Genomic DNA, 17,872 nt, shown 5'->3' on the forward strand with positions numbered 1-17,872 from the left:
TCTTTCTTTCCGAATACCCAGGGCATAAATATCATTATATTATGAATAATTTTTAGTTTCCTTTTAATTTTCCTTGTACATGTTTTGTTACAAAAAATAAATTACAATATTGTGAATAAATTTAACCTAGTGTATTCTAATTTGTTAAATAAAATATTTATTTTAAAAAAATATATATATATATATACTATTTTTAATACTAAAATTGAAAATATAAACATAATGTAAAGGATGTCCTAAAATCTAGGAAAAGTCTGTATGGCCATAAAACATTACTAGTCAAACGCAGCCCTTCTTTCATGATTCTACCTTTTCTTAGGGGTGTAAGTGAAAAGAGGAATTTTAATTTTAGCCTGGATTTATTATTGGACTTTTTTCTCAAATGGTACGAGTTACAGAGATTTTTTTTTAAAAAACAATAAATAAAAATAATAATATTCTACCAAACCAATTTGATTGTTTTGGTTTTTTAAACCATAAGAACTTAATGTCATTTCGATCCAAAATTTTTTTTTTTTGTGGGATCGAAATGGCATTTCAGTCCTAGCCATTTTCACATATTTCGATAAAAAAAATGATACTAAAACTTGTGAAAACACCTCCAACCGAAATGACCTGAAAAAAAAAATTAGGACCGAAATGTCATTTCAGTTCTTATGATTTTTGTAAAAAAGAAAATAATAGTAATCAAGTTAGTTTGGTAAAATATTGTTTCTTATTTATGGTTTTTAAAAAAAATTCAGTTACAGAATTACAATTTTTACTGCCATAAATTTTAGTTTATCGCGGCGTACGGAGCAAGCAGTTATTATTAGAACAGATTTCTTGACAGTCAATAATTTCCAAATTAGTCCAATAAAAAAAATTAGGAAGCTAATATGAGTACCCGCGCTACAGTACCCGCACAATACCCGCACCTAAACTGCCATAACTGTTTGTGGGGACCAAACTGCCATAACTGCACTTCAGATCTATAACTTTTTTTTTAATATTAATAGTCAAATTTTGAAGTATGTAGTCCAAAGAACACAAGTATTTATATCTATATAGTAAACAATGTAAATGATAAATTAATTATTTTTAAATAATCCTACCCGCACTTTTTTTTGAAATTTATGACATCGTACCCGCACCTAAACTGCCATAATTGCTTGTGAGGACTGCAATTGTTCTAGATCTGTAACTTATTTTTAAAATATTAATAGTCAAATCCTGAAGTATATAGTTCAAAAAACACAAGTATTTATATCTATATAGTAAACAATGTTGTAATTTTTACATAACTGCTTGTGGGGACCTAAACTGTCATAATGTTGTAATTAGATCCCTCCTCTTTTTACATATGACACTGAAAGTATTAATATCTAAGTATTGAAAGTATTTATATTTATGCACTGAAGTATTTATTTTTATGAGGTCAACTATTTTTGTTAGAGAAATATTGACGCGGAATTAGTGCCGAGGCTTTGAAAGGGTGCTGCTGGAATTTTAGAATAATAATTAGTTGAGACTATATAATATCTTTTAAGAATAATAATTAGTGGACACAATATAATTAGTGGGGACCATAATACATTATTCCTCTAAATGCGGGTACTATAGCGCGAGTATTGTTGATATCTCCATATTTGATCTATTGTTCTGACCAATTCCTGTACCAAAATCTGCGTTTTAAACCACCAAATCGCGTATTTTACATTGAATATCCATAGAATGTGGTACTGCTGCGATTTCATTCTTATTTTGCAGAAAACAGGCGAAATCAGGGAAGTTACTGAATTCTGAGACTCTGCACGCGACCCTCATCAGAGTCGATGCGGGTAGCATCAGACCTGACGCGGGTAGCATCAGAGTCGATGCGGGTAGCATCAGACCTAACGCTGGTCGCATCGCGAGCTTCCAGAGCAGACAGCAAAGGCCCAATAAAGGCCCAGAATTGAAGCACTCGTTTTAAAAAGCCTATAAATAGGTCACCCCTGCTACCAGAGAGAGAGTTCCGAATTTGAAGATTCAAAACCGCAAGAATTGGAGTATTGATCAAGAAAGAGAGGAATGAGGGAAGATCCTTGCTTGATTTGGTTTCATCATGATCCTATCTCTTATTTCATCTCTTATCTTTTCTTTCATAATGCTTGAGTAGATCTTTCTTTGTTTCTAGGGTTGATGTAGTCTAAAGCTTTGATTGTATGTATTGAATTTGAATTAGAGTTGTTCTTGTGATCAATTGATTGAGTATTATTCTTTCATTGCTTGATTTTGATTGTTTGAATCTTGATTGTCTATTGTTGAGTGTTTCTTGCATCTCATCTAATATCTTGACTTGATCCTTCTTGCAATTTAATCAAGCACATGAGGTAGGTTAGAAATCTGAAAAGATAGATCAATTGAACCGAAAGGTGAGATTTCCATTTATTGAGAGATAGTGGATACCTTTAGCAAACCGATCAATTGACTTAGATTGAATACGAATAAACGAGAGTTGAAAGTTGTAGATCTAAGAAGGTGAAATTGCAATTCCTTACTAGGTTTCTGGTGCTAATAAACGAGAGTTGAGGCTCAGGAATCGTAGGTAGGGTCAGTAGAACCTTGCACAATCGAATAACTCAGAAACAGGTGCAATGCTGCATTCACTCGAGGGCCATGCGAGTCGCATGGGAGACCATGCGGGTCGCATCAAAGATGATGCGAGTCGAGTGAGGGTCCAGAGAGGCAAAGCTGGGGATGAAATCTGAAACCTTGGAAACATCCTTTTAAACTTGACTGAAACAAACATTTATTTTCTTTTGCAATCTTTTGTTATTAAATTGAGAAATTGAAACGAATTCAAACCAAACTTTTCACTTCTAGTACCTAACTCGGATTTGCAGGAATTTAGAATCGAATTAAACCGTCCCTGAGGATCGATACCTTATTATACTATACGGATAGGATTGTGCACTTGCAATCTTAGACGAGAGTTGATTCAAGGTTTAAACTGGTACAACTAGCTGTACCTGAGACTTTGTAGCATACCTTTGTAAGCGAACAACTGTACGGGTACTGTAGCGCGAGTACAGAAATAATTATTCAAAAACTTAAGCAGAAAGTTTCAAATTCGGAAAGAACAAAAGATAGATGTAAAAATGGACAACATATACGCAATGATTCTTGTATCTTATTTCTTTCTATATCATGCTCAAATAAACTAAATTTGTCAATTTACGGATGAAGTCAATGTAAAAATGCATTCGAATAAATCACATAACTTTTTTTTATTATTTCACCTATATTAATTAATTAAATTATGATTGTATAAATTAAAAATGCTCCATTAATTAGTGTTATGTCAACTACATGTTTTTCTTTTTTTAAAGATAAGTATTAGTTCGCTTTTCTAAATTTATTTAATTTATTTAATTGAATTCCCGGAAGTTGGAGATTTTGGTTTTTTTTTTTATAAAATAGAAATTTTTTAATTTTTTGTATTCAAATATTAGAAATGTTGAATATATTTCTTTAAAAATAGATGAAATACAATATAATTTGATTTATTAGAAAGACTGCAACAAATAGCCCGGATCAATATTTTTCAGGCCGGATTTTTCGCGGATGTAAGAAAAATTAATATATTTCTTTGTGTTATTGGAAAAAAATAAAAATACTTAGATTCTGAGTTATTGATCCCGATTCAAAAGTCACTTCTAGGTAATCCAGAAAATATTGTGATCCTTCTAGTACATTTAATTTATAAAAAGTTGTATCTATTATGAGAATTCTTTTTGAATAACAGTCATTAAATAAATTAAGTTTTTTGTTTTTTTTTCAAAAATAGATACACATTTTTATAAATGTACTAGAAGGATCACAATATTTTCTGAATTATCTAGAAGTGACTTTTGAACCTGGATCAATAATTCACAATCGAAGCATTTTTATTTTTTTCCAATAACACATAAAAAAATATATTAATTTTTCTTACAGCCGCGAAAAATCCAGCCTGAAAAATGTTGATCCGGGTTATTTGTTACAGTCTTTCTAATAAATCAAATTATATTGTATTCCATCTATTTTCAAAAAAAAATATTCAACATTTATAATATTTCAATACATAAAATAAAAAATTTAAAAAAATTTTGGGGGACTGAAGTTGGAGAATTGTTAGCTGCTTCCTTTAAAAAAAATACAAAAGTTGTACGTTCATTGGAATTTTCAAAATTTAACAAATTAAGTATGTGTATCATTTTTTTTGGTTTCTTGTATATCATTTATGGTTCAATCATGAAAGGAGGAATTTTAATTTTACCCTTAGCTTTAATATTACCCTTAATTTTGTTAAATATATAAATTTTACCGAAATAAAATTGTAGCAGGTAAATATGAAATTAAAAAAAAAAATTAAGATCTAAAGTTTACAGGAGCATATAGAAAATAACATTCCCCTCACCAGTAAATAAAGCCGAGTGTGGAATAGAAATCTATTTCCGGACCTTCTAAAATTTTTTAATTAATGCCTTCCTAAAAATAACAAAAAAAATTTGAAAAAAAAATAGAAGCCGCCTCCAGTTCCAACGCCGCCGACCTCTCTCTTCCTATTTAAAAGCCCTATTACGCTTCTCATTTATTAATTTTACAGAAAGAGAGAAAGTGAGAAGATACGATCATCGTAACAAATTAAAGGTATTCTCAATTATAGTTATTGCCTTTTACAACATTAATTTTCTGTTTTCTTTTTCTTTAAACCCTATTTAATCTTCCCAGTTACGCCTTTTGAATCCTTGGTCATAATCTGTTTCTTTTTTTTTAAAGAATAAATTATATCTCACGATTCATTAAATCATATTTAATGAGCCATCATATTAATTTTATGTAAAGTAGTTCGGTTATATATTATTTAAATTTCCCATTTAGTTTCACAATGTATTGTCTGCATTTAAAATCTATTGAATTTAGTTTTACTTAAATAGTTCTACAATAGAGCTAATAATAATATAAACATAAAATTCAATAATCTAATTTCATATTTATGACTTACATAGTTTTTTGTTCATTATTTTCCTCTTATTAATCTAATTGTGCAATTATTTTAATGATTTAAATAACTAAATGCAGATCAAATGAAGGTCCCAATGTCAAATCCATTTGATGCACTTTTTGATGAAAATTGTGGTATTGATGTAATCAACAATGTTGTTGAACAATGGACGCAATTGAAGCAGCCATCATCAAACGGGTCTAAATCTAACAAAACCAAAGAGGATCATCAGCAAAAGTCGTTGTTTTGTGCGATGCTGACTCGTCTGACTATGGGTGTTGATCTTGTGAGAGACCCTCCACCTCTAGCCAAATTCAATGATGAAGCACGCGCGGCCATCCTTAGAACGACAAAGCAAAGCCGAGCAAGGCGATAACTCGTCGGATGAATCTGATGATGAGGAATGCCCAATAGGCAATAGACATAACCAATCTCTTCATCGCCAAACCAAGTCAACAAGAAATATTTCTATGTAGAATATGTGACACGGTTAAAAAAGCTCCTGGGGCACTGATATGCCCAAAGTGTGGGACTAGGGCTGGGCAAAAAAGCTCGAACTCGTAACTCGCTCATTTACAGCTCAGTTCATTTACAACTCGAGTTGGCCAACTCGTTTAATAAATGAGCCGAGTTCGAGTTGGCCCCAACTCGCTCATTTATAACTCGAGTTGCAAATTATTGGTCACAATAAATTCCAAAATAATCAAACCCAAATCTCTAGACTGTTATTTGTGCTTTGAGATTCGTGCAAAATATGTTTGAACTTGTGTTGTAATACTATCACTGGTTAAACGAGTTATAAACGAGTTGTGAGCCAACTCGAGTTGATAACGAGCCGAGTTCGAGTTGGCTCTACAACTCGTTATTACCATCTCAACTCGAGTTGGCTCGCTCATTTATTAAACGAGCCGAGTTCGAGTTGGGGATAACTCGCTCAAACTCGGCTCATTTACAGCCCTATGTGGGACAAGTCCTGCAAGACGTCTCCTTTGCAATGCAAAAAAACTCGAACTAGGAGAAACTATCTGGGTTCAAAACAGAGAGACTCAAAACCAGGGAAGAAGCTTTGGGATACCTATATCGTTAAGCATACCTTGATGAACAATACCCATCTTCTTGTCAAAGACTCCAGTCGTAAAAGCACAAAATTCACAAATGTTCGAGGCTTGCTCGATGTGAATTGTGTATCCGGATATATTACTTAAGAAGAAGGGGTGCTAATATTCCTTGCGCATCTCTCCTCTTGTATTAACCATGTAGATGTTCTGATCCACCAACGGCTGTGATTTAGTTTGCTGAATTTTAAACGGTTAAGATAAAACAATTATGCAATTATAATTTTATGTGGCAATGTATTAGCATGTATTATGTTGAAGTAAGTATTTAATTAGTTGTCTAAACACTCTCTACACTTATTTTCTCCTACTATTTTTTTCATATGAATATTACCATAAAATCAATTAATTCTTTTTATGTTATTAATTAGAACAAAACTAAAAAGTAATTAACATGTTTATTTACTAAATATTGATTACCTTTCTATTTAAAGGAGAGATAAAGACAAGATATTCATTTCATTATTGAATAAAGAGAAATTATAAAAAGACAACTATTGTTAATGATTAAATTAAATATTTGATTTTATTTAATTCTATTTTTTTTTAATATTTTATGTTTCAATTTTGAACGCATAACAAAGCACTAACAAAATAATCTTACCGAAAACCCTTATTGCTTAACAACATCGACGAAGAACCGACGTGGAGTTCATAGAGGCTCGCTAGTGGAGTTCGAAGAGGGGAACTAGGGGTAGAGATTTTAACAGTCCACATTTTAAAAGGTAAACATGGCAATTAATGATAAAACAATTCAAAAGGAATTACTACTAAATAAACAATATCAGAATTTTCATATTCACAAAATAAAATATAACGGCTCTGTACTGAGTGAAAATCAAAATATATGTGCCAAAATCGACGTAGATCGAGATGAAAATGAAAACATACGAGGTAAGCGCCCAATTTTTTTTTCCGACTGTCGATATATATATTAATTAAAAACAATTATTTACATTTTCTTAGCAGAAGCTTTAGCACTATATACATATCTCATCAACTGTTAACTAAACACTAATTAAAACTATCGTGAGTTCCCATTCTATTATTAATTGACAAACCTCTTACTAGCAATTGGTAGTCCAAAGCAAAATTTCTTCCGTCGCTTTTATTACTTAATCTTTGCACTTGTTTGTGTTTTTGAAATAATATCTTCCGATTTCTCTCCTTCCACGGTATAAGCGTCCAAATTTTTCATTGTAACACTTAAAAAATACAAAAGTTGTACATAAGGGAAATTTTAAATTTTATCAGATTTTTTTTTTTTGAAAACCGGAAAAAAAAATAATAAGATTAAGTTGGACTTTTAGTCTACGTATTACTTAAGCGGTTCAATCATATGAGTTATGCTTAAACTTAATCCTTGTTAAGGCCCGAGATTGTCAATAAATTAACGTGCTACTTTTGTATTTTTTTTTTGTTTTTTTAAATGCTATAAATTAATAAAACAATTCAGAAAAGCGGTGTTGGATATTAGCGAGCTTTAATAATTTTCTGGTGATGTTCATATCAATAGTTCGTGTGGTGCCAATTATTTTTGCAAGAATTTTAAAACTAATTTATTTTATCTATTTTGTTGTATGTTTGTGATGCCAATTTTGTGATGTTAAAAACTAATAAAGATGTTATATCAGTTTTTGTGATGTGTTTATGTTTTCTGTTTTCTAGATGGGACAATTCATTGCCATTCATTTGAATGGAAAGGGATATAATTTATTTATAATTGGTCCTAAAATAAAACAAAATAAATCCGTGGTTGGGATAAAATTATCTTTGCAATTTGTTATTTTTATGTATTCTTAAAAAATATAATTGGGATAAAAACATCAGACCAAGGCAAAGTGTGAATTCCAACCTTATTCTCACTTTAAATAGACGGTATAAATATATAAATAAATTATTTATCATATTTCAATTGTTTTAAATAAAAAATTAATATATTTCTATTTGAACCGAACAAATCGAACAAACTAAAATAGAACTTTGGTTTAGTTCGGTAATTATAACTTTAGTTTGTCTAGTTCAGTTCTAGAAAAAAAAATTAGTACGATAATAAAAAAAATAAACCAAAACACCCTCGTTTGGTCCGAATTCAAGAATTACCCAGATCGTAGAGCCAATTCATGGACCCATTTAATGGAGACCGCACAGTCGATCCGTAGCCCCTGACAGGGGTCTGCAAATTCAATCTGCAGCTCAACCAAAAAAAAAAATTGGTTTACATAAACATTTATAATAAAACCAACAAAGCTCAAAGTTTGAGGTATGTCAGACGACCAAAATATTTTAACATGAAACAATTCAAATTTGAACCCACCATGATTTCCAAGTAAAATAAGAAAAAGAAATAGTAAAACTGGGGCCGCAGACCCTAGTTTAGATCCGTTGATTGGCTATGCAGTTTTCATTAAATGAGGCTGCATATTATCTATGCGATCTGAGTATTGATGGAATTCTCACAAAACAATAGTGTTTTGGTTTAATTTTTTTAAGAGAAAATTTTCAGTGTACCCATCAAAATTTTCAAAATAACTAATATTCCCATCAAAACATTAAAATTTCTTATTTCTCCATTATAAATTGAAATTTTTTTCTTATTTCCCCATTGTTGATTAATTCTGAAAATTTAAATTAAATTTATTATTTCATTTTATCTTGAAGTTTAAAATCCTTATTTTACCCTTCTAAGATTCTCTTTCTTCTTCATCTCAATTTTTACAGAGTTGCTCATGTTTCTTTCCTTTCCTATTCTTGCTCCTGTTGAAATATAAATCATTAATTTGAAGATACCATATCCCGATAAATTAAGCAACTGTGTCATGAGAATTTTGCAATGGATTTAAGTAACCTTATTTTTATTCTTTATTTGATGGGAAATACAGCTCATCACTCTCCTTTCTTCTCTATATTTCTCAACGACACATTAATTGTAATATATACAATTAGAAAGAACAATTAATTTCCATCAATTAGTTTGTATTTTCAGGTTTCCTTTTTTGACAGAAATAGCGGAAAATGAGAGAGAGAGAGAGAGAGAGGAGTCAAGAGTCACATATTGGGATTTATATACATATGTAGATCAAGAGAAGATATGAGGAGCAATTTCGTTGGCACAAATAGTTATAGATATATATACATATGAAGATGAAAAGGTTTTAGATACAAGAGCATGAAAAAAAAAGGTTTTAGATGTACATTCGAAGAATGGAAGGGAATTTTAAGAGATTCATAGAGATAGAATGAAGGAGAAAGGAGACCTTAGTTTTAAATAGAAGGGCAAAATAAACATTTAAACTTAAAAATAAAATAAAATTATAACTTTAATTTAAATTTTCATAATTAATCAATATATGGAAAAATAAGAAAGAATTTCAATTTGGAATGGAAAAATAAGAACTTTCAATGTTTTGATGGAGATATTGGCTATTTTAAAAGTTTTGATGGATACACTAGAATTTTTATTTTTTTTAATTATGCTATTAATAAAATTTTCGGATTCAGTTCCGAACCGATGAACACCTCTAGTTTTACGTTGATATGACTATTTGAGACTGGTTTATTGATTTAAATGATGCTCCAGGTGCAACCTGACGAAGGGACGCTTACCTCCGTATGCTTTCACACACTGCGCAATCTGAAGTGAACCTTGTTATTTTCATAATTATAAACATTATAATATTATAAGTTTAATTTATTGTGTTAACAAAAAAAATGGCGATATTGTAATTTTTTTTCGGTTTAGTTAGTGAAAATGAAATAAAATGTTTCTTTCCAAATAAATCCAGTGAATAAATATCATTATATTGTGAATGTTTATAATTTTCCTTGTACATATTATGTACATAAATATCATCACATTTTTTTTTATTTTCCTTGTACATAATTTCTAACAGAAAATAATGTAAAAGATTGTGAATATTTTTCAACTTGTGTATTCTAATCTGTTAAAGAAAATATCTGAATTTTTCCATAAATAAAATATATACTCTTTTTTTTAAATTAGAATTATATACCTATCAAGAGAAGCCCGTTTTCATGATTCTACCTTCTCTTAGGGGTGTAAGTGAAAGTACGAATTCTAATTTAACCTTTTTTATTATTTGACTTTTTCTCAAGGGTGCAAGTGAAAGAGTTGTAACTTTAGTGTAGTACACCGTGTGCATGCAAAAAGTTGAATTGGTTTATCTCGGAGCATGCAGTTCTAATTGAAACCGATTTCTTGACAGTCACGAAATTCCAAAATAGTCCCGTCAAAATATTTAAGCAAAATGTTTCAAATTTGCAAATAATAAAAAATAGATGTAAAAATAGACAAATAGATAGGCAATGATTCTGTGTCATCGTATTTCTTTCTATCATTCTCAAATAATCTAAATTTGTCACATAAATTAATTTTATTATTTGATCTATATTCTAATTAAATTATTATTATTTGACCTATATTATCAAGAACTTGTTTTAATTAATGATAATTATTATTTTTCTTTTCTAAATTTATTTAATTGAATGTATCTGAATAGTAAATTAATTTGTTCTACCCCATTTATTATATATTTTGTTAAATATTTTAATTCACCACTTCATCCCACCATCGGAATAAAATTGTTGCATATAATTATGAAATAGGACAAAAATATATATGTTAAATTTACAAGATCGTTATTTAGAAAAATAATAGTCTGTCCCCTTCCCCCAGTAAATAAAGCAGGTGTTAAATAGAAATCTATTTGAGGACCTTCTAAAAATATTTAATTAATCCTTTCCTAAAAATAAACAAATTTATTTCACAAGAAAAATCCGAAACTACCTCCAGTTCCTACGCCACCGACCTCTCTCTTCCTATTTAAAGGCCCTATTGCGCTTCTCATTTCTCCATCCTTCCCCATTGAGGGAATTTGAGAAAGAATTTACAAAAGAGAATTCTGGTAATCTGTAAATTTTACAGAAAGAGAGAAAGTGAAGATCTGAATCATGGAAAGAAAAGGTATTCTTAATTTTTTATTTATTTAGTTATAGCGTGTGCAATATTATTTTTCTAGTTTCTTTTTCTTAAACCCTAATTAAACTTCTTAGTAGCTAGAATGTTGTGCTTTTTGAATCCGTGTTCATAATCTGTTTCCTATTTTTCTAAGAATAAATTATATCAGGATTCATTAAAAGCATATTTTAATTTTATGTAAACTTGTTCGGTTTTCTTTAAATTCTCCATTTAATTTCACAATTTATTGTCCGCATTTAAAATATATTGGGTTTTTTTTTACTTAATTAGTTTTACCCTTTCCTTTTTTCAATTTAAGTTTATTTTCTTACTGTAGAGCAAATAATAATATAAACAAATTTCAATTTGACAAGCCTTTTTAAAATTGTACAATAAATTAGTTTTTTTTTTCCTATTTTTAATCTAATTGTGCAATTATTCTAATGATTTCAATGAATAAATGCAGATCAAATGAAGGTCCCGGCATCAAATCCTTTTGATGCGCTTTTTGATGAAGATCGTGGTGATGATGTGATCACCAACGCTGTTGAACAACTAAAGCAATTGAAGGAGGCAGCAAGCGGGTCTAAATCTGATAAAACAAAGAGGAGCAAGAGCTCTAAAATTGGTATATTGCAAACTTCATTTATTCCTATTGCAATATTTAGGTCAAGAAAAACCTTTGCTTTTTTATGGATTTTTTTGTTTAAATTAGGGTTTTATAGGTTGTTTGTCAATAACATTGCTTTAAGAATGTATTAGTTTTTTTTCATAATATTTTCTTTTTGGTACCAGAAATTTCGAGCGATATTAGTAAGAAAAAATAATTTCCAATTTTAGTCCTATTGCAATTCAATTCACCAATTCTTAGGTCAGGAAAAACATATGCTTTTTGTTATGGATTTTTTCTAATCTGGTCTTTGTTAGGGTTAATAGTTTGTTTGTCAGTAATATAGGTTTCAGCATGTTTGAGTTTTTTCATAATATTTTTCTTTTTTGGGACCAAACGTGGCGATCGAAATTACTAAAAAAATAATTTCAAATTTTGCTCATCAATGGAGGCAAAACAAATTTAGTATGGTTTAAGGCATTTAGGAAGAAGGTTGTCAATGTAATTGCTGTAAAAACCTTCCAATAATCTATTGTCAAAAGAAAAAAAAATCCTTCTAATAATCTATTGCAATTTTTAAATTTCAGAGAAAGAGAAAGTAAATACAGTTGTCAAAGCAAATAACATAAATTCAAAGAGTGGCAACCCAAATAACTCAGGATACCAAAATGGCGCTAATGTCCTGAGAGGTGCCGGTGAAAGAGGTGTTTCTGTCAGCCATCAGTACCAAAACAGCACTAATGGTCAGAGAGGTGCTATTCAAAGAGGCGGTTTTGACAATTGGTACCAAAACAACACTAATGGCCCGAGAGGCTCCATTCAAAGAGGTGGTTCTGACCTTCATAACAATAGGTACCAAAACGGAGCTAATGGCCAGAGAGGCGCTGTACAAATAGGCGGCTTTAACGGCCATAACAATCAGTACCAAAACGGAGCTAATTACCAGAGAGGCGCCGGTCAAATAGGAGGCTCTAACGGTCATAACAATCGGTACCAAAATGGTTGGTATCATGTTAATGGTGCTAAAAGTTCCTCTCGTAGCAGTAATGGTACGGATGATGGTGCTAGTGACAAGGCAGAGAGGAGTTCAGTCAAATCTGAGAGGAGTTTCAAATCTGAGAGGTATCTCTTTGTTCATATTTTCTTCATATTTGAACGATTATTAATTGGTTTATTTAATTGGGATAATCTAATTTTATTTTTTTATTGTCAGGGAGCTAAGAGAAGAAGCATTTCAGAAAAAATTGAAGGAGTTTATATATGATCCTCAAGAGGAGGAGAAATGGGTAAAATTATATATAATGTATTCTTTTTCATTTCCTATTATATCTGAATGGTTTCTTTGTTGGATATGTTTCCTAATATCTGGCTCTTTCCCATTTTTTTGTTTATAATTCTATGAAATAGGATAAATTCCTTGCGAAGTATCCAGAAATTATAGCAGAGAAAAGAGAACTGTTACAGAAGTTAGAATCTTTGTACCAAGACGAGGAAACAAGAAAAACTGGTGAAGTAAAAGTATGTATTGTAATAAATTCATTTTCTTGACATTTTTTTTTATCGTGTTGTTTAGTATTAATATAAGACACTTTTCTTATGGTCTTGCAGGAGAAGTTTGACAAGGCAGAAAAAGAGAGAAAAAAAGTTCAGGATGAAGAGAAACAAGCTAGGGAATATATTAAACTATCAGAAGCAAAGGTTCTTAATTTTTAATTTATGTAATTATGTTTAATAACACGAAAATATTACTTTATAGATCAATATTCTTAAAGTAGGAAACTAGTGATCTAATTACCCTTGCCATTTTATATTCAAAATAGAAAATTACTCTTGCTGCGTATGAAAAGATCAAAGAAGAGAGAAGGAAAGCTCTTGGAGTTACCAAAGAAGAGAGAAGAGTTGTTCAGAGTTCAGATTTTGATGGTTTGGTGGCAGTTGTTGCCAAAAAGGATTTAGAGGAGGAAAGTTTATCTGTAATGCCTGTAAATAAGCCGGTATGTTATTCGTTTATTATTCTGTGGCAACAGTAATTTAATTTATTTATAAATTATAACCCATTTTAAATGCGTTTGTATCTAACTTTACTGTTAATATTTGCAGAGCATTGAAGCAGAGAAAACTGAGAAGGCTCAAAGGATGAAGAAGAAGAAAGCTCCGGTATAATATTTAAAACTTTATATTTAGTTCATAATTATTCTCTCATGTTTTTGTGCCACATAAAACATACTGCCTAACAAAAACTCATATTAAAAAAGGAATCATATTTCTGATGAAATTCTTCTACTTTTTAAAATTATTACAGCTCCTTACAATTGGTGGGTCCCAAAGCCAGGGTCGTAACTTCTCAGAACAACAAAATAATCGTCGTTACCAAGTTGGGCCCCGCCCGCAAGTCCAAACTATCAAGCAAAATGTTGTTGAACCATCTTTCAGTTTGGATTTGGATTCAACCGACAACTTCCCTGCTCTGCGCTCTGCAGCCGGCGCCTAATTTTTTATTTTTTTTTGGGCGGGTGGGGCTGATGGTTGTGTTCTGGACTTCTGGTTATGGTGGTTAAACTTTTCTGATTGGTGGGCTCATGGAGTCAGACATGTTTCTCTGATTGGGGTGAGCTAATGGGGTGTGACATGTTTCTAGGATTTGTCCTAGATGAAGTTTTGTTTATGTTTTTTTTCCCTTCTTTCTATGCATTAGAAGAATATTAATGTTAGTATCAAAATCGAGATTGTGTTAGTAAATGCTGAGTGTTTTAATAATACCATGAAAGTTTCCTTACAATATTTGCTTGCTTAATTACTTACTGATTATTAATGATAGCGAAGATTTACTTGGCATATAAGGTGTTTGTGGAATTGCTTGTATGAGAATACGTCATATTCAGGTTTCAGCCTTAAAAAGGATCATGATATATTCAAAACTGTAGCTGTATTTCGTCAAACCAATTTTAATCATAACTCATAAGCGCTTGACAGGATTATTTTCTAGGATGGTATGAATCTTTGTCAGTGCACACAGGTGATTATTTTCTAGGATGGTATGAATCTTTGTCAGTGCACACAGGTTCCTTCAATGATGTACCAAGTTCAGTACTTGGTCGCAAGAGCAATACAGAAGGTTTACCAAAGGCAAAAGAAAGAAAAATTTGTCAAATTGACAAAGATCGATCAGCCAGTGCTAGAATCAAGAAATGGATTGAAAATAAGGCAAATGGGGAGGAAGGGAAGAAAGAGAGAAGGTTAAAATTGTCAATTAGATATTTCATTGATATTAATATGATTTTTTTAGATCAAAAAAATGTGATGGGGAAATAACTAATTTTCAATTTGATGGCAAGTTGTGATGGGCATATATCTAAATTTCTTTGCCTCATCATATCCTTTTTCCTGACTCTTGCCCCTATTTGTGGGCCTATCTGTTGGAATAGCCAGATCACAAGGAAAAAAAATGCTTGAATTGCGAATGTAGCTGAAAATGAGATAATCAGGCCACTAGTTGTGTCCAAATTCCTCCTTTATGTATAAATTAAGGTTGAGGGATTTTCTTGTCAATATATATTCTTCTCTTGACCCTTGCAACATTTTTTTTTGTCAAAATTCTTCTCTTGACTCTTGCAACATTTTTTTTTGTCAAAATTCTTCTCTTGACCCTTGCAATCATCATTCCAATTGGGGAATAATGCCAAATTTCATACAACTTGCAATGCTTTTTTTTTTTCTAATATGCACAGAATGTTTATTGCATAATTAGTATACTAGCTGAAACACAACCATGTTGATGTTTTTAGTTTTATTTTTGGTCAAATGCTGCTCTCAATTGCTTAGTTATTCACAAAGAAAAATAATAACAAATTAAGAGAGAGAAGAGAATAAAATGAAGAAAAAGTTGAGGAGGGTTACAGAATAAAAAGAAAAATTTGATACAATTAATATGACTATGAAAGCACACATACAAAAACTTCTGTGCTTTATTAGCAAAAATAAAAAGAAAAAGAAAAATCAATTTCCAAAAGATAATTTGATAGATAATAACATAGAACGTCTAATTCAATATGAAACATTATATTCACCAACAATTTGTTCTGGTCAAAAATTTCGGTGAACTTTGAGCTAATTGCCAGATAAGGCGATACTTCGTTTACCAGTTGCTTTCTATGTTTCTGTTGAAATTCTTTGTTTGATTCCTTGATTCCAAAGTTACAAACCAACTTGAAGAGAACAACTTATTTCAGTTCAAGTGGATCATGTGGATAAGTTGAAGAGCTTCTAAGGCACTCCAAATTAATCACATGGCCTTGACAAATGAAAATCCTTTCAGTACATGATTTTAGCATCTTCTCTTTATTCATGGTCAAATAATATTCCCTTGATAGCTAGAAAGGGAAACTAGAGCTTCTCTTTGACATGATCTTGTTGTCAAACACACAAGGTGTGCAGAATCTCTCCTACTTTTATCTCTCTCTCACTCGATCTCTATATGTATATATAAGTACCCACAAATCCAAATTAAAAAACATAAACAAGTAACAAGCTAGATATATAGACTGAAGTTAATTAGGCAACAATAAGTGGATACTTTGATAGCCAAGGATGATTTGCCTATGATATTTTTCTTCAAGAGAAGTAATTAATTTCTTTTTAGATCTCTCATAGTGGTTTTATGGGCAATCTCCTTGGCTATGTAAGTGCCTCTTATTTAATTTCCATTTTACATACTTAATTAGTGTGTGTGATCGAAGAAGACAATTCCTATTTTCATTATATTAGATTTGATTTCTTATTTTGATCACTCATTGCCTCGATCGATTGGTAGAAGCCACCTTACATTGTAATAAGATGTTACTTTGATAGCCAAGGATGATTTGCCTACAAGCTATTGACACATAGTTAATACTTTAATTAGACTCAATATGGTCTTATGGGCATATTTCCTTGGCTATGTAAGATAATCTTATTCTTAGAGAAGTACCTTAAATTGCTGCCTGGGATGCCTCAAAGGTTTTCATTTCTTAACTTGGACTAAATTACTATGTATTTCTTAAGTCTGCATGCATGACTATAAGATATGTGAGAGAGTTTTACATGATCATGGTAATAAGAGTATACTTTAATTGACATAGAAACATGATGGGTAATTTTTTCTGTAAATAATCGAAGAACTCTGTGATTAATCCGACTGCCTCAAATGGCCAAGCCACTTATCTTCTTATATATGCTTTTGCCATGGAAAAGCTTCTTCTTTTTTCTTTTTTGAGGTTTAAATAATATATGACTATATTAACTGAAAGGTATTTTACATGAGGGACTCTTTCTCCTATTTAGTAAAATTTGACTTGAAGTGGCAAACCATGATCCATGAAGAAAATTATTACATATAAATAAGAGGATATTTTCAATTGTCAAGGATGGAATTTTCCAAAGTTACAACATGCCAGTTTTAATAGATATTCTTTGTGCCTTTATTATGTCATGGTAGCGAGACTTACATCGCACCTCCATAATCTATAATTTCTTGTAATTCAAAGTTAAGAGATGTAAGTTTATCTTTGTTATTTTTACAGTGATAAAGTTAAATATACTATGATAAATGATAGCAATCATTTTGGGTACATTAACTTATTTCAAAGTGTTAATAATGTCTGAATTGCAATTAATTACCGTCACACACTTTACATTTTACTTTATTGCAGAAATTTTGGAACTTTGGACCGTAAAGTACAATTTTTATTTTACATGGATAAATTTTGCTTTATGTGTGCGCAATGAATGAGATAACAAAGAACAAAAGATTATGGTCAAATTATCCTTTATCCATGCACAATCAATATTCTCCTAGTTTCTTGACAAAAGTACAGAATCCGAATTATACAAGACAAAACGAATATAGAATAGGTTCAAGCTTAAGCTTCCTCCTGATGTGCACATCCACATTTGGAGATGGGTTCGGATCAATTAGTGGCATATATAAGAACTCTAGCAAAGTTTCTCGGCCTGTAATTGAATAAGAAAAAGAAAAAGCCCGGCCCATTTGAAATGACGCAACTCTGCAGTTGGGACCCAACGAATTCATGAGGTTCGTGACCGAAGAGGAGTTTGATTCACTGAAGAATGGGACCCGCGTTCTGGGAACGGAGAAGAGTTGTGCGCGAAGAACTGGAGGC

At 31.0% G+C, this 17,872-nt stretch overlaps 1 protein-coding gene across 1 annotated transcript; it reads left to right on the forward strand.

Annotated features, from left to right (window-relative positions):
• The first annotated feature begins 11,010 nt into the window (after positions 1 to 11,010).
• LOC144564649 (uncharacterized) lies at positions 11,011 to 14,452 on the forward strand. The gene is made up of 9 exons (XM_078314251.1): positions 11,011 to 11,110; positions 11,571 to 11,732; positions 12,302 to 12,836; positions 12,928 to 13,000; positions 13,122 to 13,232; positions 13,323 to 13,412; positions 13,535 to 13,708; positions 13,815 to 13,871; positions 14,017 to 14,452. Exons 1-9 carry the CDS (start codon positions 11,098 to 11,100, stop codon positions 14,203 to 14,205), a joined length of 1,404 nt encoding a protein of 467 aa, XP_078170377.1. The 5' UTR covers positions 11,011 to 11,097; the 3' UTR covers positions 14,206 to 14,452.
• The last annotated feature ends 3,420 nt before the right edge of the window (positions 14,453 to 17,872 follow it).

The sequence above is a fragment of the Carex rostrata genome, chromosome 13 (assembly GCF_964058835.1).
Source record: "Carex rostrata chromosome 13, lpCarRost1.2, whole genome shotgun sequence".
NCBI classification, from domain to species: domain Eukaryota; kingdom Viridiplantae; phylum Streptophyta; class Magnoliopsida; order Poales; family Cyperaceae; genus Carex; species Carex rostrata.